The sequence below is a fragment of the Pundamilia nyererei genome, unplaced genomic scaffold, assembly GCF_000239375.1.
Source record: "Pundamilia nyererei isolate P.nyererei 1_Seehausen unplaced genomic scaffold, PunNye1.0 scaffold00392, whole genome shotgun sequence".
In the NCBI taxonomy this organism is placed as follows: domain Eukaryota; kingdom Metazoa; phylum Chordata; class Actinopteri; order Cichliformes; family Cichlidae; genus Pundamilia; species Pundamilia nyererei.
In genome coordinates, this window is record NW_005187793.1 from 84,197 (window position 1) to 107,855 (window position 23,659).

Below are 23,659 nucleotides of genomic sequence, written 5' to 3' on the forward strand. Positions count from 1 at the left end.
CACACACACACACACACACACACACACACACACACAGGAACACTCTCCTATCCCCCAAACACTCAGAGATAATCATGCGCTCTATTATTTGCTGCAGCCCTTTATCTGTAACTCAATGGTTGCACCTCAGCTTTCCAATCAATGCAGCATTATTTGTTATTAGCTTCATACCAGTGTATGTAAGCTGCTATTGATTTTGGCCAGAGGTGCTGTCTCCATCAGTCAATGTTTGAATCCATCTGTTGATGTAGTGCACACATATGATTGGAGCTGATTACTGTTTATTGCTGACAGTTCAATACTGCGGTGTGCAGCTACACTAACATAAACTCTGTGCTCAGATGGCTGGGGAAGGGAGTTGGAGGGGTAGTGGAAGAGATGACAGTGTGTGGGCTTGTTTGAATTCGTTCATGGCTTCATTACTCAACTCGAACTCTCTCTTTGAACTGCAGATTTTTCTCTGGCTGCGGCTCTGTAGGCCAAAGCTCCTTTTATTAGCACAAACCACAGAGAGTACTGTCTTTTTGTTAAGTTTGAGTCGATCCTCATTTTGTAGCACTCACTGGTAATGGCTCATTGTATGTACTCTGTAAATCCATGTATGTCCTTCAAAATTAATTTAAAACAAAGGGGAACAAAATAGAAAAGTCCAAGAAATTTAGAAAAAGTCACCAAATTCCCTAATTAAATGATAGTTTCTGAAAGCATGCAAAAGTGTTTTTTTTTAACATTTAAGAAGCTAAGATGAGAAAAACATTAATTTTTAAAATATGTTGCCGGACGTCCACTCTAGGATAAAAAAAAATACTGCAAAGTAGGTTAGGAATGCAAACAAGAATAGAAAATGAATATTAACAGATGTAATGATATTGAGGCCAACTTGTTTGTCTCGGTCTCAATCAGAAAATCTCATTAATATTCTATCTTCTGTGCAACAGGGCCTCCACATGTGTTTCCAGCTCCACAATACACACTGATGATTTTCAATTCAAGGCAGCTGTATTGATGTCCTTCTGTTGGTTTCATCATATATTAGAGTGGTGTATAGATGTAAAAATAGTGCAATATGGGTCATTATGTATTATGTAGACAGCATGTCCTTGAAAACTGTTAATCCAGCTCTCTGCTTGTGCTCCCTGCTCCAATCCCTCTAACCAGCCCTGCCTAAACCTTGAACCCCCAAACATTATTCAGCCATTCCACCATGCAGTTATTCAACAGCACTGCATGCATTAATGAGGTTAGTCATACAACACACATACTCACGATGACTAACACCCAGTGGAAAACACCTGAGGTAGCAACCCCAATGTAGCCTGATATAGCCTCCGTGATATTTTGCAGAAATGACATAGACTTAAAGCAGAGGACGTTGGATTTCTGTGGTCGTTTGAGGCTTATAGACACATCCAGCAGGCTAAACTAAGCACGGGACACATCCAGCCTGTTAATACATGCAAAAAACATGATTACAGTCATGCGGGTCGCTCTGTGACGCATGTGCAGTGGCGCTTTAAGCCTGATGTTAATCTTCACGTCAGCGTATTTATGGACAATGCTGTTCTAATGATAAGCAGGTATTGTTTTGATAAACAATTTAGATTACTATACTGACATATATCACTTACAGCACAGACTTGTGGATGTAATTATTTTTGCAGAGTTTTGATCATCACTCAAACTAGTGTGGAACTCAAACTATTTTGAGTCTGTTCACATTTAAGGGTACATGAATGCATGATGGTGTACTAACTAACTGTCACAAAACATGAGGATGAAAAACTGCATTTTTCTCACCCTTAGTGGTCATGTGGTCATTTTTCTAGCCACATAGCACAAACCACCAAACAATTTTCACCCAGCGTGAAGAAGATTAATTGCGTGTAGTGGCTCAGTCACACTAAAGGAAAAATAGGACAGCAGTGTCCTTGCGAGTAGGAAAAATCAGTGGCTGCCCATTACTGCATTTATTTATTTATTTTTCTATTTGTATTTGGCAACTAGTTACAAGTCGTTTTGGTGAGCAACTGGTTTCTTGATGGTTAAATGTCCAACATCCTGAGCGTCTGAGTGACCAGAATGTAAGGAAGTTGCCCTGCAACTCAAACCAAACATCACACGTGTTGTGTCATCTTGGTTTTATTAAACACAACTGTTCTCTTCCCTGGAAATGAATTTAGCATTATGGTCAGACACGCATCAAATTGCTGATGTTCACAAAATGCACTGCATGAGTGCAGCCTGCTAACAGAAGTACCTGAGTTGAGACACGCTGGGATAGTCAGAGGATTACATTATTACAGTTCATCCTGAAAGGGACACAATTTAATAAAACTGACAAATCACAAACTCGTAGTGACACTAGAGGAAGATTCAACAAAGTTTATGCAATGAGGATTTGTGTATATGGACAATTTTCTCCATACATTTTAAAAGGTAATCCATCAACAGTTATCAAGACAAACCAAAATTACCAACCGTTAGACTGATGGCAAAATCAAATGCATGACAGTAAATTACAAAATAAAAAGGAATAAAATGCTTTCTTTTGGCCTTACTGGAAGGCAGTGTTTACAATTCCTCTGCATAACGTATATATTTTGATTTCTAAAGAAAATGTGAGCAGTACAGCTACAGTTACACATGAAAATGTTGTGAGGCAGCTACCAAAAAATCTCTCTGTCCAGGCTCCAGTAATCTTGCTTTGTGCTGCTAGCAGCAGCGTGCCCTGACTACTCCCTCCCACTATTCTCACAGCGCTGGCCAACAAACGTTCGCCTGTGGCCTAGATTACTTTGCAAACAAACTTTCTAAGTCATGTCTAAGATGCTAAAGCAGTGTAATCTACTCATCCAAAACCATGTAGCCTACCACTCTTTCTAAACTGTTATTATGGCTTGAAAGCTGGATTGTGAAGCTCACAATAAAAATTTTAAACTCTATTGATAGTAAAACCCAATAAAGGTTTTCATTTGATGTCTTAATGCACTGCAAGTCATTTCTTGCCTCATGATATCAAGCACGTTTTTTTTTTTTTCTTCTGTCTCTTCCTGTTGCCATTCTCTCATGCACTATATCTACCCCCAGGCTATTTCCTCTACAGCGACCCTGGCAACATATGGGTGTTGTCATCATTTATCGTTCATGCTTTCTGACTGTCACAGGTCCTCTCTATTGGTGAGCCACAGCTGTGGAAGCAGTGATGGGGTGTAGCGAGTGGCAAATGTTCCACAACCCAGATGCTGTTGATGCTGCAGCCGTGGCCCTTGTGTGCTCCAGTGCATTACTACAAAGCTCACTGCACTGTACTGTGTGGCCCATATAGGAAGGCTCAGGTGCCATATGAGGGGTCTCAGAGGAGCATGTGTGCTTGAATGTGTGTGTGCGGTCAATGTATAGTTAACCCATGGCTTGGGATAGAAGACTGGGTTGGGTGATGGAGGGAGGCTTGCTGTTTAGTCTTTTTTGGCCTTTGTCTCTCAAAGCACTTGCTGTTATAATTAAGATGGAACAATAACACACAGGCATAGTCATGTTAACTAATATTTTCTTCTCCCCTTGTTATGTGTGATAAGACTTTTGTGGCTGTAGTTGTAATTTTTTTTCTCCCCGAAGTATGTCCAGTCTATCTTAAGGTTACTACAGTATTCATTTTACTAGCTGCTCCATTGGTTTTCTCAGTGGTAAGGGGAAGGAGAGAGGCACAGAGGAGGGGGATAGGAGGGTAGCCTTGAAACCGAGTGGCAATGTGCTGAGCATCTGGTCGCTGGTATTTTCGTCTGGTTTCTTCTTTAATTATGAGAGGGGCTACTCATAGAGGAGTCGGTGTTAGGATGGAAACAGTGCGAGCCATCTGTTAGATCAGCTCAAAGACGCTGAAGGGGGCAGAAGGGGCAAATATGAACTCTGAAGTGGCCAGAAACAGTAGATGATGAAGTCCTATGTTATACACAGTGAACCAGAACTTAAAAGCTAATTTGACAGCACGGCGATGGATAAGAGAGTGACAGGAAATATTTTAGGTCATATTATTAACTTCATTTAATGTTGCTCTTTTTTTTTATTGGTTATGGTGACACTATAAAATCACAAGCCACATCATTAGGTACACTTTTGCCTTCAGAGATCCCTAATTTATCAATACATAAATTCAAGGTTTTTTTTCATATTGACATGATAGCGTCACACAGTTGCTGCAGATATGTCGACATCAACGGACATCAGTGATGTAAATCTCCCAGTCCACCACATGCCAGAGGTGCTCTGTTGGATTGAGGTGACTGTAGGCTATGAGTACAGTGAACTCATTGTGATGTTCAAGAAACCAGCTTGAGATGACCTGTGCTTTGTGACATGGTGTGCTATCGTGCTGGAAGCAGCCATTAGAAGATGGTACATTTAAACAATATTCATTTGGTACTAAGGAGCCCAAAGTTTTCTTCTTCTTCCTTTGGCTGGTCCCTTTAAACAGGTTTTATGCTTTCCACATCCACAAGTCCACTAGGGACCGCTAGGTACCTGTGACTTAATTTTGGGTCCCTGTCCGTGTACGCAACAGAGTATAATAGCTTTAGTGGTCACGTAAGTAGATCATCTGCCTCCATCTCACTTTAACCCTAGCATCCTCTTCTGTCACACCAACCCTCTGGATGTCCTCCTTTACTACATCCATGAATCTTCTCTGTGGACCCTTTTTTTCCTGTTGCCTGGCAGCTCCATATTCAAAATCCTTTCACTGTTTCTCTTTTGCACATGTAAAAACCATCTCAGCCTTTCTTATTCTGTCTACAAATTAAAGGGCCCAAACTGTGTCATAAAATAATATATGTTCTCTTTAGAGAAGACTGTGTAGGAAAATCCCAGTAGATCAGCAATTTCTGAAATGCTCAGACCAGCCGTTTTTTGTGTCAACAACTGCCATTTTCAAAGTCACCTAAATCACCTTTAATCCCCATTATGATGCTCAATTTGAACTTCAGCACGCTGTCTTGACCATGTTTACATGCCTAAATGCATTGAGTTGCTGCTATGTAATTGGCTGATTAGATTTTTGAGTTAAGAAGCTGTTGAACAGATGTATCAAAGTGGCTCTTGGGTGTACTCTCCAAGCTTGGCACTATGAATGGGAATGTGTTGTCACACATGGGGAGAGCTGGCGAGTAACCAAGTACAAATACTTTGTAACTATACACGATTTTCAGGTATCTTTACTTGAGTACTTATTTTTCTTTTTACTGTTACGTCCTACATTTTAATGCAAATATCTATATTTCCTACCACTTACATTTTCAAAACAGACGTGTTACCTTTGGTTTAAGACATTTGAGGGGAGTTATTATTTCAAGTCTCTGCACCCTTTAACAGTAACACATGAAAAGCAATCCTAATGGTAGATCAATCAAAGTTATCAATTACAGAGAGATATAAGTTGTATCTGATATAGCACCTCATTTGTTAAACCAGATTTTGGATCTGTATTTGATGTAAAGTTGTGTTGTGAAACATCCTGGAAAACAAACTAAGTTATACTAACTGTGTGGTATTTAAAGGTTGCAGTTTAATGTTCGGTGATGGCTGTAAAGCAAAGAACAGTGTGTGACTGGTGCACAGCGGCTTTGGTGTTCATGGTCAGAGTTAGGCTAGATTAAGTGTTGCAGAGATGAATTAGAATTTAAGCTGATGATGCTTAGATTCATTCACTGAACGAAGTATAAAGACAGTGTAAACATTGAACTGTCAGTGTAGAGGATGGAAATCAGCAAAGACCATTCATGAAACATCTGCTGACATCTTGTTGAATTCAGTTGTGTAGATCCACAAAGAGTAAACAGTAAACCTCAGGTCAGCTGATCACAGCCTGTACATCTAAAATCGAATGGATCTTACAATAGAAGTTATTCTGGGATGTGATTCTTTTCCCTACGTGGAACCACTGCAGTCGATCTTAAGGTTCCTCCACCCACTGAATCCCCCTTTAACCCTGACTGTGCTCATTTCACAGGCAACAGAAAATATATATATTTTTAATTCTCCTTTTCTTCTAGCCTCATGTTCTACATAACTGATTCAAGCCGGGTACATTCATTAGAATTTAAATTTGGACTAAAATAACGTTTGTCTTCTCATGTGCTTTTAGAATTTTGTGAAATTATTATAGTATGAGGTTCAGATGGCATCGCACAAAAATAGCTTGTAAAAGTGTCCTCAAAAGAGCTTTCTTACTTTGAGTACATTTCAGAGCCTTTTAAATAAGTTGTACTCGATTTGAAGTAAATATAAGTACTTCTAATTGAGTATTTTTTAACAGAAGTATTTGTACTTCTACTTAAATACTGAATGTCTGTACTTTTGTCACCTCTGATGATGGGGAAAGAAGAACGAGCAGACAGGTTTAAACCAAGTTATTTTAAAGAAAACAAACAAAGATGAATATTAAATTCCAAACATTCGGTAGGATATATACACTACACAGCCACGTCCTATTACAGCTTTCAATTAAACATACTTGTCTTGACTGTGCATGGCGTGCACTATTAGTTTTACAGCATGAAAGACCAATAAAAACTCTTAAAAAAGACAGATGACATAAAGCTTAAGCTGTCATTCAAGACGGCAGTGTTGGAAATAACCCATAAACCTACATTTGAATCTTAAAAACAATATCCTCCTCCTCCTCATTTGTTTCCATGCAGCACTTGTTTTGACAGTTTGTATATGAGGGTCTTGCCTTAGGCTCGGTTGGCTGACATCTGTAAATCCACCAGCAGTGCAAAAGCAAAGGGCAAACTGAGGCACTGTCAATGTTCGCCGATTTTAAGAATGACCTCTTTCTGCTGGATACAGTTCTGTGTCTCTCAATTGTCACAACGCAGCTGACTACCAGCTGTTATGATCCCTACCCAGAGCCAAATGTGCGCACAACACATTGTAATCAATTTTTAAAATGACATTTGTAAACATTATTTATAGAGAGAGGAGTGCAGTTTGCACAGAATGAGAAACTAAAAAAAGGCCTCACATTTATTAGAAATGCAAAAAACAGACTTCTGTCACTTGTAACATATAAAGAGAAATAAATATGTAAAATAGATGCAAAACCTGATTACACCGCCTCCTGTGTTCTTCCCAGCGTGGGCTTTGGGTTTAGAATTGACATGATATCATTGTTCCTGATCTATGCCCAAGACTAGTGTGAGCTCATATCTGAGATTGTGTGACTTATGCATGGTAGGGGTAAAATAACATTTATTTCCTTTCATAAACTCGAAGTAGTTGCCCTGTCCTTGCTAACTTTGCAAAAAGTAACTGAGCAAGGGATATGATATTGGATGTTTTTCATCTGCATTCAAAAAGTATCTAACAAAGAAAATAGCTCACCTATTGCTTTGGTGTCCATTTGTTTAAAAAGTACTTTGCTGTGTATTCCAGTTTACAGTGATGGATTTCTCGCTATTTAATTTATCCTTACAAATAGGACAAATATTCTGCTTATGTCTGCACCTTGGAAAAATTAAGTTAAATCAAGTGTGGAGGAAGTTCTTTGTCTGTGTGACTAATGCATCCGTGTTTTCTTTGTGAGCAGCGTTGTTGTTGTTCTGCCAGACGATGAGGCCAGTCGAGTGCGAGGCTCGCTGAGTGTGTCTCCATGTTTTGATATCACGGCTCATTCCCAGATCGAGAAGATTTGAGTATTAATTGTGTCAAATCCTGAACACTGCATTATTTAAAGTGCTGAAGACTTGTGTGCAACTCATTTACGCTCGTGTGAAAAAGTGGAAATCTGTTATATTGAAAACATTACACAAAATGCTGACAGAAATAAACACAGATTAGTCACTTTAGACGTTAGTAGATTTTGAACAAAGCACTTGTTGCATTTTTTCATAACCTCTGACATGTGTCCAGCAGCGACTAACCAGGACAAGTAAAAGTAGCGCGAACTTCTTTGTGAAGCTTTTTATTCTCATCACAACCACGTTTCTTTTAGTGTGTACGACAAAGTGACAAGGGAGGAGAGTCTGACTGTCTGAGAGAGTGAGTGAGAGACCATGGTGGCAGCCTTGACTTGTGCCTCGGAAAAAAAAACAGCCCACTAACTATTCATCAAAGCCTACTGTTCCCTCCCCTTTCCACGTGAACATCAATTTTACAACATAACTGTCATTTTCATTTTTGTGTCCAGCTTTTCTCTCTGTCCTTTGTCAGCTTGCTCTCCGCATGAATGCACCTGTGTGATGTGCCGTTTTCAGTGCATTCCTGAGAGATGACTAGGGCTGGACTGTGGGTAAAGGTCAGTGCAGTCAGAGGTGGATGTACTGTTGGGGAAAAGGTCGCTTTCCATGGAGACAGAAGGAAAGTGCATCTGCTGGTTTCAGGGCCACTGACAAAGCCTTTGAGAGAGTAGAGAACAACAGAGATGATAGAAGATAGGGTTCGAGCGGTTCGAAGGAAGGAGCAAGGGAGCGGCAGGCTGGCTGCAGACACAATGTTCTTTGGAAATAAGGTCATGAGCCAGCAATGGTGACACCGGTGGCTCAGGGCATAATGGCACGAAGGGCCATATTCACCAGGAAGAAAAATCTATCTCTTTCTGTGTGTGTGTTTCTGTTGGTTTATATCCATATACTGTGTGGCTGTGAGCATTACCAGGCCAGATGAGTTATCTTTCCTGTCCTACAGGCTTATCACTCTACCGTGGCTGGCCCCTTTGCTAATGAAGTCATCTCTATCCCCACAGCATTCTCCACACTGGGAGGAGAATGTAAGGCAAGCAGGTGGAAAAAAGGAGGCATGAATAAAGATTGATGCAGAAACTTGAAAGACAGGCAGGGTGTAATACCGTAACAAGACAAGTGTGAAACAATTGGGAGACGGGTACGTAAGAGAGAAAAATGCAGAGAGAGGAAGAAATAACAGCATTCAGGGAGAGCGAGGGGTGAAGAAAGCAAAGGAGAGAAAGCAAGTGAGCACTGCACTGCGTGTCATTGGCCCCCTGGCATGAACAATCCATCTCAAATTGATCTTCCAGTTCGGCCCAGCAGGGCATTCTGAATCAATCTCAAATTGATCTCTGTGCCAGAGGTCGGGAAAACTAGCAGTGGAGCTTATCAGAAATATAGTGGTGCTGGGAGGATCTGACAGGGAAACTTATCACGCTGCACAACAGGAAATGGGCTCTGAGCCCCCGGGGCAGCGAGAGGACGAGTCGGCTCCCTATACACACGCAAACCACAAGCACAATCACGCACAGATTCAATGTCTCTGCATGTACCCAACACACCCATACACTGACACATGCTCCCCAATGCTCAGCACAGTACAGAAAGGGTATACTGTGCATTCACACGGGCTTATATACCATCACACTCACACAAGCTCTCACACACGTGCGATCCAGGTGTCAGCACACACACCTACAGGCTGCCTCACAAAATACAAAGTTTGTCAGCGCACACTGCGTCAATATATTTTAACCTAGACATGTGAGATTTGAGACCTGGAGCTCTTAATGACTTATAACACATTTAATGTGTCCTCAGCAAGGCTGTGTGAATGGCCCGAGGAAGGACGATCAATACTGGATTGCATTTAGACGGTCAGTCAGCTTAGGGGAGCAAGCTGCCTCTCCAGGCTTGGTAAAAAAGTAAAACGATATAAACAATTGTTCAAAGGTGACTTTCGTCAATATCACTGGGAACACTTAGAAAATCCAGTCCAGGAGCACAGGAGCATGTCCAGCTTCTTAAGAGCACAGAATAATGTTTTTATACTCAACTGTGCGTATCCAGTGACCAATATCCACATGTCAACATCAATATTAAAACCATTTGCCTAATGTTTTGTAGGTCCCGCTCATTAACCATCATGTGGGCTTCTGCACATCCTGCAGATATTCCTTCATTTTGGGCCCTGGGTCAGTGCTTGGGCTCTTGGTAGTATCGACCCATTCCTGAGCAGTTTTATGTGGTGGGGCAGGGTCTGGGAGGCTGCTGCTGTCAGAGTGTGGTGTACCGACTGGGTGGGGATCCTTTATCTATAAAGATTGCAAGTTAGGTGGTACATGCCAGGCTACCATCGACATAAACAACAGAATCCAAGATTACCAAGCAGAATATTACGTTGTAATGAGAACATAAGTGTCAGTAGTTTTAATGTTGTGACTGATCAGTGTACATTTCACAGCCCTTGTATTGCTGCGTCTCACTTCCTATTACTTCTTGGATCGCAGGACTGTAGCTACCAGGGACCAGAAGACACAGAAAACTTACTCAAGGTTTATTCTGATGAGAGCTGCAGAATGGCACACAGATAGGGAAAGGTGAGCAATACAAACAATGAGTGGCTCAGGGAGTACAGTGGAGAGGGTGATGATGGGAGGGGTGTGTTTGAGCATGCCAGCGTTTGGGAGGCAGGAGCCCCTTTTCTGTCGCCTGGACCTGAAAAGCTCACTGTCAGCACAGAGAGGTAATGGGGGTTAGCGGGGTGAACAGAGGAGGTGAATAGTGAGTGTGTGTGAGTATATAAACAAGTGTGAGTTTTTACAAAGAGCACTACGGTATTTTAGTAACCCCACTGACCCCCATGATTGCAGATGAACAACAATGGAAATGTAAGTAATGCATACGAAACTGTTTGTCAGTTTGTTGCAGGATTTTGCACAAAATAATTTATTTTCAGTCTGTAAAATGCCGTAAGAGGTGGAAACCGAAAAGCCAGCTTAATCGCATCTTTAAGTGGACATCTTGTTGCTTCCTGTCCTTTGCCAAAATTCCCAAATAACATCCTTTTTTCATGAGAACCAAAAACAGACAAAACCTTTTTTTTGACCTTGGGGTCCCATGAGGAACAAATTCATGCACATGCACACACTTCAAAGTTTCCTCCTTTCAACTTTACACTCCATTTATTCTTGCAATCTCACCTGCAGATAAAAGTCCCTCAAATGTCAGTCTCGTACACCTTCCCCCACATCGATGTTTCCATCAAAAGAGTTTAAAAGGGTCATTCGTCAACTAAATACATTCCTTTATTCATAACACGCACCTAACATCATGGTTATCTGTAGACAGATGAAACACTAAAACTCAAAAGTACCACACTGTGTGCCATGTATGTATTAAGTACAACAGTACAGACAAGTTTCTACATGCGTTTTTGTTCATCTCAGATTCACCATAAGCTCCAGGTGCAAGATTCAAAAGACTAGATCATAGACTGTATATAAGAAATGGGCATAGTTATCATGATTTCACTTTGTGGTTTATTGATTTGGACTTCTGAAGCCTTAATGTTATGGGGTGGGGGGTGGGGGGGGGATTAGTTACAGAAATGAAAAATGTTTTTTAAAAATAGCCGTTTGATGAACTCTAGTTTCTTCTTTGGGATTTTTGAGACCAGTGGGCTACCACACGTTTCTGAACAGACTTCACATGAATTTTCACCTTTAAAATTTACCTTGTGTTTTGTTTGAGTACATTAAAATTTATTGGAATACCCTGTTTAAAAATTCTTGACTGTGCATATGTTAATTTGCATCATAATAACGATATGCTATTAAAATTACTTGATGACTGCACAGTGCAGAAAATAAATTGGAAGGCAGATCCATTTCTTCCATAAGTCAGTCCTGTTCATTATTTTGCAACATTTTCTGCAATGACTCACTGCAAAAACAGATATTAAAGGGAAAGCTAACATGAAAGAAAATGCTATAGAAAATCTCTTATGTCACATAAATTTATTTCCCTTATTTTTTTAAATGTATGTGTAATTGTTTTTCACAAATGCAAAGCCACATAAATCACACAGCATGCAGTAATCATTAGTTGTGCATTAGTTAAAAACTTTCGACAGTGTCTGTTTGACCATTTAGTTCTGCTGCATTACTCTTAGATTTCCTTAAAATTCTGCTAACGACTCGGTTTCCACAGCACCATACTGCGTACTTTGTCTCTGAGCTGTGCAAACACAATGTCTTGAAGTATTACACTTGTCTCCCTCCTTTTAGACACATGTGCCACTTGATTCATCTGCCGCTTTTAGTTTTTGTGTTAGCAAGAGTCAGACAGATACAGGGAGGTTGTTGACAGAGCACTGCTCATGTTAGCTGAGGTTAAAATTTTGTCCAGTGAGGTTCGTGGACTGCAGTCTGAAGTTGACTCAGCAAATGTCAGTCCTGTCGATCACAGTTAAAACCACAGACGGCTCTCGTGAGGGGCTTTCTGAATGGCAGCTTATCGTTTGCCCTAGATATCCTCTAAATGTTCATGTCCTCTCTTGCTAGGTGATGTGGAAGCTGACTGCGTTTTCTCCATGGCTAAATGTGAAAAGTCTGACTAGACACAGCTGCTCACACACGCTGAAAGCTGTTGTATTTTTGTTGCATTTTTATGACAGCGCCTTGTCTTTATTGCTTTTCTTTTGATAGACAGCAAAGATGTTAATTTTAGCTCGGTGTAACCATGCTGCTTTGCCCTTTATGCAGTTGAGCCAAACTGACTTTTAGCTTTTAATTCTTCAGTAATATCAGGACAGCAGCATAGTTCAGAACATGGAAACGATGCAGGGGCTTGACAGAGTTGAAAGGGCTGGAAGGATTAATTACTCCAGGCAGCTTTGGTTAACCTTTTAAGTTAGCACTTTAAGTCAGTTCTGATGGGGGACCTTGTTAGTGGAAGTGTCTTGATATTTCTGTTCCTTTCACCCCTGTGGGTAATGGCTGGATTGGAGGGGTGCCGTGCATGTCACTTGTCACCTTCCCGTGTAATGCTGCTAATTAGCACTAAATAGCCTGATCTCTGAAATTTCCAATTACTGCTCCCAGTGAGACCCTGAGCTTTTGATAAATAACACCATACTAAAGCAGTTGGCCCTCCTGGAGAGAAGCCACACACATAAGTCTTCAAAGAGGTACATGCACCACATTACTTCCAGTCCGATGACATGTTAACAAGGACCTGTCCCCATTTCCTTCACACTCCTTTATGAGCCATTATCCAAAAGCTCCTTTCAGAGTTATTTTTTGTTGTTGTTGTTGTTTTTTTTAAAAGGAAGCTTCATTCTCTTATTTTATTGTATGTTGAGCTGTGTGCAGATGGTCTTAAGTCAAGCAGAAGAATTGGACTTATCCCTCTCCCAACACCCTGCCTCCAATAGGATCAGGCCACGCTGTCGACACTGCTGAGGAGAGACTGTTTCTAGCTCTCATACACGTGGAACTAAAGCCACATTTATCTGCATATGCACATATTTATGAAGTGTATACATACCTACACCCACATAAGGTGCATACGCGCTCGCGCTACAGCCACTGTAGAATTCACCCAGTCACAGGGTACGCTGCATGTCTTCTCCTCATTTAAAAAAATTAAGCTTTTGTCTCTGATCTTTTGTTCTTCAACTTGTTTTGTATTTCTGTGTCAAACAGAGGCCAGCCAAATCTAGCACCTGATCAGAGTGAATATGAATATGAAGTGTTTTGTCTGGAAGAACAAAACATGTACAGTATTATTTATTCATGTGCTGTCCTACTACTGAATGCTAAATGAGCAATTAGTATAAAAGCTGTTTGGGCATCTAATCACAATAAACACCTGCACTGTAAAACCATCTGATTTAAAAGGCAGATTATGTTTTTTGTTTTTTCTTTAGGCGTATTCACAGGCCTGCTAGTTCTCTTGTTCCAGTCTACTGTATCCGCTCTATAGTGTTTTATAGCTTTCAGACATTTTAATTTCAGTGTCTTTAACTGTGCGATCAAAGCCTATCTGCAGTTGTGTATGTATATATGCATTTTCCTTTGTGGGAAAACACAAAATGTAAGAATCTGATTGTCAGCTTTCCGTCGCTGTTCACTGGTAATATGTCTAAAGTCCCAAAATGGATGAGAATAACTTCCAGCTCATATTCTGTAGCTGGATGACCGATCAAACAATAACCATACCAGGCCCTACCCCTGCCGTGGCTGATCCTATAAGCCCAGCCAGGAATGTCCACACCCTGACAGCTGTGGGAGAATCTGACTCATTCTGCCCAATGTCCGCATCCTCCTGTCTTTAACAAATGCTCCACTCACCCTTTCTCACTGTCTCTGTATCCTTCATTCTATCCACTCTGGTTTAAGTGCTGTGGAACGGTGGCATTGCTCCGTTCTGTGATGTGAGTGTTAATTTACCGCTGATGATCACTCTTATAAGAGGACATAAGAGATTACTTCTGATGGACATTTGGGCTGGAAGACCAAATAGGGAAAGCGCCTTTCTCCTGTACGACACTCTTCATTGAGTCTCCTCTTCAGTGATGCGTGCCAGTCGTCTACATGAACTGCCTGTTATGCTCCACCTCTGCTCCTGCCTTATTGATACAGCATCACTCCCCAGCTCCTATCTATTAATTTACTACTCTTCTGCACCTCCTTTTGATGGTGATACTGCCAATCAAACCTAAGGAACTGCTAACCATACAGGGCTATTAAAAAAAAGGGCAAGAAGGATGAGTGCAATCTGACACATAATCCTTGCCTGTTTACCTGTACTTCTAAGACTGAATGAAATACACTCAGGCCATAATTTAACCTTGATGCATGCAATCAATCAATCAATCAATCAATCAAGGCTTTATTCGCCACGTGCAGGTTGCCGTGCAGTGAAATAGGACCCCCCTGACCTTACACACACACAACACAGACATCACATGGGGATACAGGTCAGAGATCGATAGTGTTACAGAAAAAAACCCACTGAAATATACACTACAATGGGAAAGTACAAGAGGGAAAAAAGAGACCTCTACTCATGCTGCGCTCCTGGGAGGACAGCATGAGAACAGGAAACAAAAAAACTCTTCTGCACAAAAAAGCACATAAATGTCCACAGCACAACATTATGGAACACGTGACAAGCCACAGGGTCGGGTGGGGGGTGAGGAATAATCCGAAGCAAACACAGCAGCCATCCTGCTCAGCGCTACCATTCCAGCGCAGGCTCAGACCCGCCGTGTTCCCAGAAGGGAACAAGCATCGAAGGCGTTTGGAAAGGGAGGGGGGATGAGTGTGCACATATCAGTGTATATGTATGTGTGTGCGTGTCCAGAGTTCAGCTGAGACAGTGTCCTTCACCCTGCTAGGCTAAGTAAAAAGTCTTCCAGCCAACCCAGGTGGTGTGATGTTGTCATTCTTTTGCTCAAAGAGCCGATTCTGAGAACTCACGACCACAGTGAGCCTCCCCAAGATGTAATCCAATTTGCGCTCAGAGATGTTATTCCAAGCGAGCCCTTCCAAGATGTAATCCAGTCTGCACTCAGAGATCTTATTCTGAGTATTCACGGCAGCCGTAAGCTTCTCCAAGATCTTATCCGTGCTGCACTCAATGAGCCCATTTTGAGAAACTCACGCCTCTTCCCATCGTTTCAATCCCAGCGGGCAGCCTTGTGGGGGTCTGAACAGCCAGTTCCGCTTTCTTAATTCTTCGATAAGTCAGGGCCAAGCCAGCTCCGATCAGCAAGAACCCTGTTATCATGGTTCCGAATAGGTAGATATCTTCAGCACTCAAGCTCACCCAAGCCCAAACTTCTCGTTGAGAAAGGGGTGTCAATTGCATTTAGGGACCAGTTGATCAAATCCATAATTCCTCATTTAGGTTTTAGAGAACAGACTGTGAGAGAGTGTTCCAGGGAAAAAGTAATAAAAAAAAAAACCACGAGACTAGACAAGGACATAAGAGGCTAAGCAGGGAAGCTAAGGGAGAGGAGGAGAGGAGAAAAGTGTGACCGCCTTTGTCAAGAGCAAGAGCAGAAAGCCTGAAAAAAATTTATGAGCTCAATGAGTTACCATTGGGTTGTAGCTGTATAAAACCATCCTGGAGTATGGGCAGTATATTCAAGTAATGCAGACCAGTGGGCCAAGCAGTAAGGGATGTCCATAAGTAGATTGCACAGTGATGTGCTATTGATTAGCTACTGTCGAATGCATGTCATTGATTGAACCAGCAAGGTGTGTGATTGCTGCATGTTGAAATAGGTTCTCTGGAAATGTATGCTTAGTAAAACGTTAGAATACAAAACAAAAACTAGTATTTAATGGCTGTGTGAGACCATCAGGTAGCAAGGCATTAATTCTAGTCTCAAGCACATTTAAGAAATATGTGCTTACAAAGGTGATAGATGAGGAAAATTGAAAAACTGTCCTGCAGTCTGACAACACAAAATTCCAAATAATCTTTAAATTATATTCCCCAGGCTAACAAGGAGAGGAACCATGCAGTTGTACTTTAGTTAATGCTGACGCTATATGCAGGTTTTGTAACTGCCTTGTCTATTTCATCAAGACACTGCCAAACTACTTTCAGCAAATGTGACAACAACTTTGCTCAGTAATAAAAAGAGCTTGAGTGCTATTTTATAGAGATGCACCAATGGCAATTTTCTTGGCAGTTATTCATTTTTTTCCCAAGTGCAAAAGCCACAACACTGATAACAGTTTGAAGCATAATTAACTGTGCATGCTGCATCTATCAAATAGGCACATATTTGTAGTTTATGCAGAACAGTTGGCAATGATTGTCATCTCTGCACAGGCTTAAACTGACCACATTATATAAATCCATCAGAAATCAAATAAAATTGCTCTATAGTTCGTGTATATATACAGTATAAGTAGATGTGGCTCTGTATGTTGAAAGCAAGCCATTATATTGAAGTATCTTAGATGCATTTTACAAACTAAAAAGGACTTAGAGAAATAAATTAAAAATGTGAGTGGAATGGAGAGAATACAAGTGACAGTGATTAAATGAAAGCGAAAGAGGGAGTAGATTAGCTCAGAGTCCATCCTTAGAGAGTGCCTGATAGGGTGAACAAGCTGCCAGCACTCCCTTCATCTTCCCCTCCTCCCCCGTCAAAGCTTCTCTGCTCTTATCTTCATCACGCTCACCCTTAATATATCATGGTTTCTCTTTCTTTTCTTTCTCTCTTTGTGTCTCCTCTCATTGTCAGTCCATGAGCATGATTGTAGTGCCCCCCCCCCCCTTTTTTTTTGTGGCAGGGCATAATGAAAACTCCTATGTGATAGTTTTTACACAGAGTAATCTCATTTCTTCCTCACTGCTTGCTGTTTCCAGTCTCCCTGAGTTGGTGTGGGCTGTGCAATGTGTTCCCTCTTGATTATTCAGCTGTGTTTTGTTTTCCATATTTTTCACTGTAACTGAGTAGGGGGGCATGGTAACTACTGAACTAGCAATTCTTATTATGCAAAATGTCAACAAGACAAATAAATAAGACTTAGTTTTTCCATATTCTACATGTTTTGTAATTGTAATGTTAACTGGACTCCTGTACTAACAAAAAATTGCAATTACACTGAAAAAAAGTATTCTTAAGAATTGTGATTTACATTAACGTGAGCTTGTCTGGGATGTTTACCACCCTACAGTTTAGTAGTCTGTCCTCGGGTTCCTTGAGCTACGTTTTTGTCATGTTTCACTGCGCTACACATTGACATACCCAGTGTACAATAATAACCTAGCTGACCTTTGCCTTTCCATCAGAAATGATATGGAGCTCTGGGAGTCAGTGCTGAGCCATTAGGGGGAAACGACACCTACAAGCATCAGAGACAGGCTCATAAAAAGATTCTTGTCTTCCATCCATTTAAATCCTCACTTGAAAGAAGTTTTTTCATCATTATTTAAACTTTTCGACACACCAGAATTAGAGGTTTCCTTTCTTTTCCTAAATTGATTCCAGTTTTCTTTCTAACTATAACTGAACACATGCAAGGAAAGACAAAATATTGTTTTCATGGCAAAATGAACAATTATACTTGACAGTTTCTTTCAAACTGCAGTAAGTTGCTTGATCTCTCATTGAAACAAGTAAAAATAAAGAGGTAGAAACAATTAACTGAAACTGAGTTGCTGTACACCCACCTTTACCTGACATATTTTACTATACCAAACAAAAGATGATGCAGTAGATTTATATAACAAAACAAAAGTTATGTACATAATTTTCTAGTATAATTTAATAACTTCACCAGATAACAGGACATTGACCTTTGCTCATACTGAGGCTCTTACGATGGCTACTGGCTTATGGCTGATTCTGAGCTCAGGATGGTATTACATTTAATTAGATTTAGCCAACTTGTGGCTTCTTTCACTGCCCATGTTCAGCTGGGTAATGATTTAAGTGTGATAAAGGTTTGTTGCTATGGACATTTTTGTGGTGCTCCTCCTGTGGTTTGCTTTGGAGAACTTTGTGTCGTCATTGACAGTGAAGAGCTTCCATGCTAACAACATGTTAGTGTGTCAGTATGAATGTGACTGTTTGCCTGTGCCACTGTGTGCGTGGTGTGCATGCATAAAATGGACTTGCTTCTAGTCAGACATGCACGAGGCTGATTGACCCATCTAAGGTCAAAATGTTGGAATCAACCAATTCCAGTCCCTGGCTGGTCAGTCTGTGCATCTCTAATCAGGATGTCTTATTTCTCCATCACATACTAATAAAGATTACAAGTAAGAAGTTTGTAAATGGAAAAGACAGGATGGTTTGAGTATTTCAAAAACGAATGATCTTGAATAACCAGACTGGTCCAGAATAAATGGCCAGAGTTACTCTGATAATGATTTCTACAGGGAGAAAAGCGTACGATGAAGTCAATACTAACTATTTTAGCAGATGGGCCAGAACAACAGAGGACCACCTGGGATGATGCTTCTGTCCACTAAGAACAGAAAACTGAGGCTTTAGTAACAACGGTGCATCAAAACTTGATAAATGTTGTCTGATTTAATGAGTCTTCATGACTTTAAAAGCTTTGATTCATCCACTCTTGTATCAACAACTCGCACTAATGGTGGTCATGTAATTGTGTTGGGGGTGTTTGAGCCCTTTAGTACCAGCTGAGCATCATTTAAATCCCACAGTCTACCTGAGTATTGTTGCTGAACATGTCCAGCCCTTTATGATTGCAAATTGCTAATCAGCAGAACGTGGCACCGTGTCTCAAAGCTCATTTTGTCTTGTTTCTTGAGCACGAGAATGCATTCACTGTAGTAAAATGGCCTCCACAGTCACCAGATCGGGAGCTTTGCACCATTAAAGTGTTATCCACAAATCTGCAGCAACTAAATGATGTCAATATGAGAGATGTCTCCTAAATCTGCGTCATGGAAAATTAAGGAGGTTCTGATGGGGAATCCAGTGCAGTCATTAATTAATTAGTATACATGCAAGTAAGTACAAAGGCGTTTTTAGGGGGGGGGAAACATTAAACTGTATTAAATAAACAAAATGGAAAACACATTAGTTTGAAGCAAAATGAAACTTAAGCATTCAAATATGCATTTTTTATTCATTCTAAACATATAGACATGTTTTAACACCTAGATCGTGATCAAAACTGTTAATATGAAGCATAAAATTTCATGTAAAATAGATGTTTGACTTATTTTTAAGGCTTAGACAAAGTTGTTGTAGTTTTTCTTTTCACTGTCACTGTCACTCACCACTGTCAAGAACTGATTGTCAGTAAAATGTAAAAACTGCTTAATTTGGTTCTAAATTAATTGAACTACATAACTAGTAATTAAACACAGTACACACAAACAATATACACAAAAATATACTCACGTACAATTTCCATTGAATCTGTTAAGTTGTGATGGTGTTTTGCCTTTGGTGGGAGTTTATGTTGGCGGAAATCCCTGGGATGCTTTGTTTACAGAAACAGATTACAGATGCCTGATCTCCACATTCACACACGCGCGCACACACGTACACGCACGCGTGCAGCCAGGCAAGCTTGTTGAGGCTAAAATGATTTATAGCCAGCCATGTCTAATGGATTGCTTTGGCACTTGAGAAATTATGAAAAAGAATTAATTAGCCTTCAGTGACCCTGCTGTCCATCTGCCTCTCTCTCTCCTGGCAGAGGCGCTTGGCTGATCACTTTGCATGTAATTACAGGTTAAATGGGCTGTGCTTACCTGTCACAGATTCATCTTCGCTAAATAACATAAAAAATACCTAGGTGTATCATTACTGCAGTATGGTGAGATTTTAATGGGCCAAACACTATTACAAGATAAATAAAGAGTTTATTATCCAACATTTATGGGTTAGGTGACAGCTAATCACTCTGTATGACTCGTACTGTTTACGTTGTAAGGTTGTTACTGTCTAATACAAAAGCTAACACCCAACAAAAGGATAATTTTTATTGATCAAAATAAAGTGACCAAGTGGAAATAAAACACTATAAAAGCTTTAATCAACAAAAACAAATTCAAAATCATTTTGAATTAGGCCTTCACTATTTGCAATTTACATGATTTAACAAATAAGAAATACTTGCCATAAAGACTTGCAAACAGCCAAAGGTAAACCAGAGAATCTCACAGCAAAAGAAACGAACAGAACGTGAACAGCAGCTTAGTTCCCCCTCAGTGGGGATTATGGTGAATAGCTGTTATTTTCTCTCGTCTAGTTGAATTCACTTGGAGAACAGAAAGCCCTGTTCGGGTAAGAAGCTGTGGAGTTGCTGCTTCCCTTTGTCCTCCTCTGTCCTCAGTGCGTCCTTAACTGCTACAAGGATAAAAGGCAAATTCACTAGAATTGCTTTCTTAATTTTATACCTTCAAATGTCAGAGAATTACATATTACCTAAGAAAATGAACTAAAACAACTTGTAGACCTTGTTCATATCAAATAGGCTAACAGAAGGCCATCTTTAAATTAGATTGAAATTGCGCTTTGCATTTTTGGCAAGTGTACAGCTCAGGCATGATTACATGTTATGAATTATTTTGTGGTTTCCTGTCTCCTGAGCTCAGAAAACCAGCTGGTATGAGACAGAAAAGCGTCCGTGAGAGCGATACTGGAGGAGATGTGATTATGGTTCCCTCCAAAATAAGCCTACACTTCAGATCCACACAAACACACAGTACTAAGGCTGAGACGTTATTATGTTTGTCTTGCTTTGTATGTAATTCTGACTGTGTGGCACTCACTTTAGTCCCCTGATGTTTCTCCTTATACACAAAAACACCTCCTCTTTGAGATTAGCTGCATAACAAGAGAACCACAGCTGCCCGTCAGCGACAGATAGGCAGATGGCAGGGACTTTGGTTTTGGTGACGACTCCTGAAAAAATGAGATATACGAATCGAAGGTATACATAAATGGCACAAGCCAACAACACAAATGAATGAATTAATACAATTTCATACCCCATCTTCATATGCACCACGTTTTCTTGCACCCATTTCAATAAATTTCAATATTCTTATATTAACAATGGACCACAAAACTCCTGGTACATAAGAGAAACCCATCTTGATGTCAAACCCATGCGGAAATATAAATCAGCTAAGCTCTAAAGAACTTTTTACACTTGGTTTATTCTCTCTCAGCTCATTGTTTTGGGTTTCTGGCTAGCAGCATCACAGCCTTGGTTTTCATACAGTGTAGGTTTTGGCTGCAACAGCATGTTATTTCTAGCAAAAGGGCTCTGATCTACCGCACACACTGAAGTCATCACAGTGGAGTAATTAGTCATTAGTAATTAGTTAGTCATATTCAGCTGCATGTGTTGTAGATTTATATTGCATAACCAACGGCAGGATGCAAGACACAGGTGTAGAACATAAGGTGAGCTTTTTATGCTGATTAGTTTAGAGAATTTGAAAGTCCAAGATCCAAAGAACACAACGTATGAAACGTTGGGAATTCTGGTTTTACAGATCTAAGGAATACACAATTACCCAGACGACACAACAAAGAACAAGGGAAGACTGAAACAATGTATACAACAGATAATGAGGATGGAGAAAAGAGGTGGAAACCCACACACGGCTCAATCAAGCAATCAAGAAAACAATCAAGACGACAAGCAGGAGAAACAAAATTAGACAAGATACAGAAGATCAAACTACTACCAAAATAAAACGGGAAGTAAATGAGTCAGATAAGCAGGAAAACAAGATTAACTTGACTCGGAAGACAGAAGAAGGCAGGAGAACATTCAAAGAGATAAGACAAACACAGAGACAAGACTAAAGGAACAGATCGGAAACACAAAATGGAACTAACTAAAATACAAACTTCAACGTTACCCCTAACTAAAAACAGGAGTTTAAAAAAAAATATATATATATAAATGGAGATCATTATGAATCCATACAACTCATGAAAAATAACACTTGAAAACTGTATGAATAGAACGGTAAATATTAAAGAGAAACATAACTCACAGAAATCCAATGCAAGGACAACTTAAAACGCAAGTCTTACATAATTGGTTAAATATATAGGAGTTATTTTTCTGTTTCAAAAAAAACAAAGAATAGAAATCAAACACAAATCTCATCTCCAAACAAAAATGGATCGTGAAGTCAAAAATTAAAAAATCTACGACCATGACATTAGTTGCTAAGAGACTATATTTATAGATGTGATATTGGGAATAAATCTTGCAGAGCAAAATAAAATAAAATAAATTAGTTAATAATACTAATAATATTCTTGTAGGGCATTTACCTTCCAACTTTTGTCATTTGGCGCTAAATGAATTGAATTGAATTGAATTGATTTGAATTGAATCGAACCATAAGGCTGACTAAGAGACAAATAGAGAGACTGGGGTCATTTTAAACAGAGAGAAAACATGACAAATAAATAAACAAATGACAGACAGACATAGCAGAGTGAGTCAGCGAGAGACACAATGAGACAGAGGGAGGATGAGCAACATGGAGGGATTATTAGTGACTCTGTGAAGGGATTAGGGAGGAATGCTGAGGTCTGACACACTAGAATGTGAAATTGCAGTGGCTTAGTGTCACTTCCCCCCTCCACTTCCTCTGCTCTTTTCCGCAGGTACGGACCATTCACTCCAGTCACATCACTCACCGGCCTCTGATTCTCCCTCCTCTCTCTCTCTCATTCTGACACGTATGCATCACTGCTTACCTCACCAAGCTTACACATAGAGGTGTTCAGTGGGTGGTACAGTTGGAGCACGATCCAATTTCTATGGATTATCCACCTTGGATGATGCAGCAGAGCAAATTTGATGTTTTTTTTCTGGCTGGCTGGAGATCATGAACATTGTATTCTTTCCAGATGAAGTGTTTGTACTGTATAACTCTGTTAAGACTTACATTTACAGACTGACACACCAACCAAGCATGCTGTCAGTTATGTGAAAAATGTGATAGCTTTGGTAAAAGCCCATCATGTAGTTTTGACAAATTCTTGACCATTCACCTCATCTCTCCTCTGACTTTTTCTCCACCTCTCCTGCAGATCTGAGTTCGACCTGGAGTATGACAGCTATCATGAGGACTACTATGACAGGTACTGCCAGAAAGCTATGCATGGCAGCCTATACACCTTACTGCTTGTCTGTGTGTCACAGGCGCCTAAAGGCAGAGGCTAAAGTGGATTCGTCATCCTGACAGCCGCTGGTAGTGTCTGCTCCCTGTTGCTGTCTCCCACACAGCTGTCAGTCATTCTGTCTTTGCTTACAGTTTACAGTGTACCCATTTACTACACAACCTACACAACCTCACTAGTTGCACACACACACACACACACACACACACACACACACACACACACACACACACACACACACACACACACACACACACACACACAC

General features: G+C 40.3%; 1 protein-coding gene across 1 annotated transcript in view; it reads left to right on the top strand.

The window, feature by feature from the left end:
• LOC102211565 (heterogeneous nuclear ribonucleoprotein C-like) overlaps nt 1-23,659 on the top strand; it is a 40,559-nt gene that overhangs the window by 4,653 nt on the left and 12,247 nt on the right. Inside the window, exon 3 of the mRNA XM_005752944.1 lies at nt 23,305-23,355. Within this exon, the coding sequence (XP_005753001.1) occupies nt 23,305-23,355 (51 nt within the window). The remainder of the gene's footprint in view (nt 1-23,304; nt 23,356-23,659) is intronic.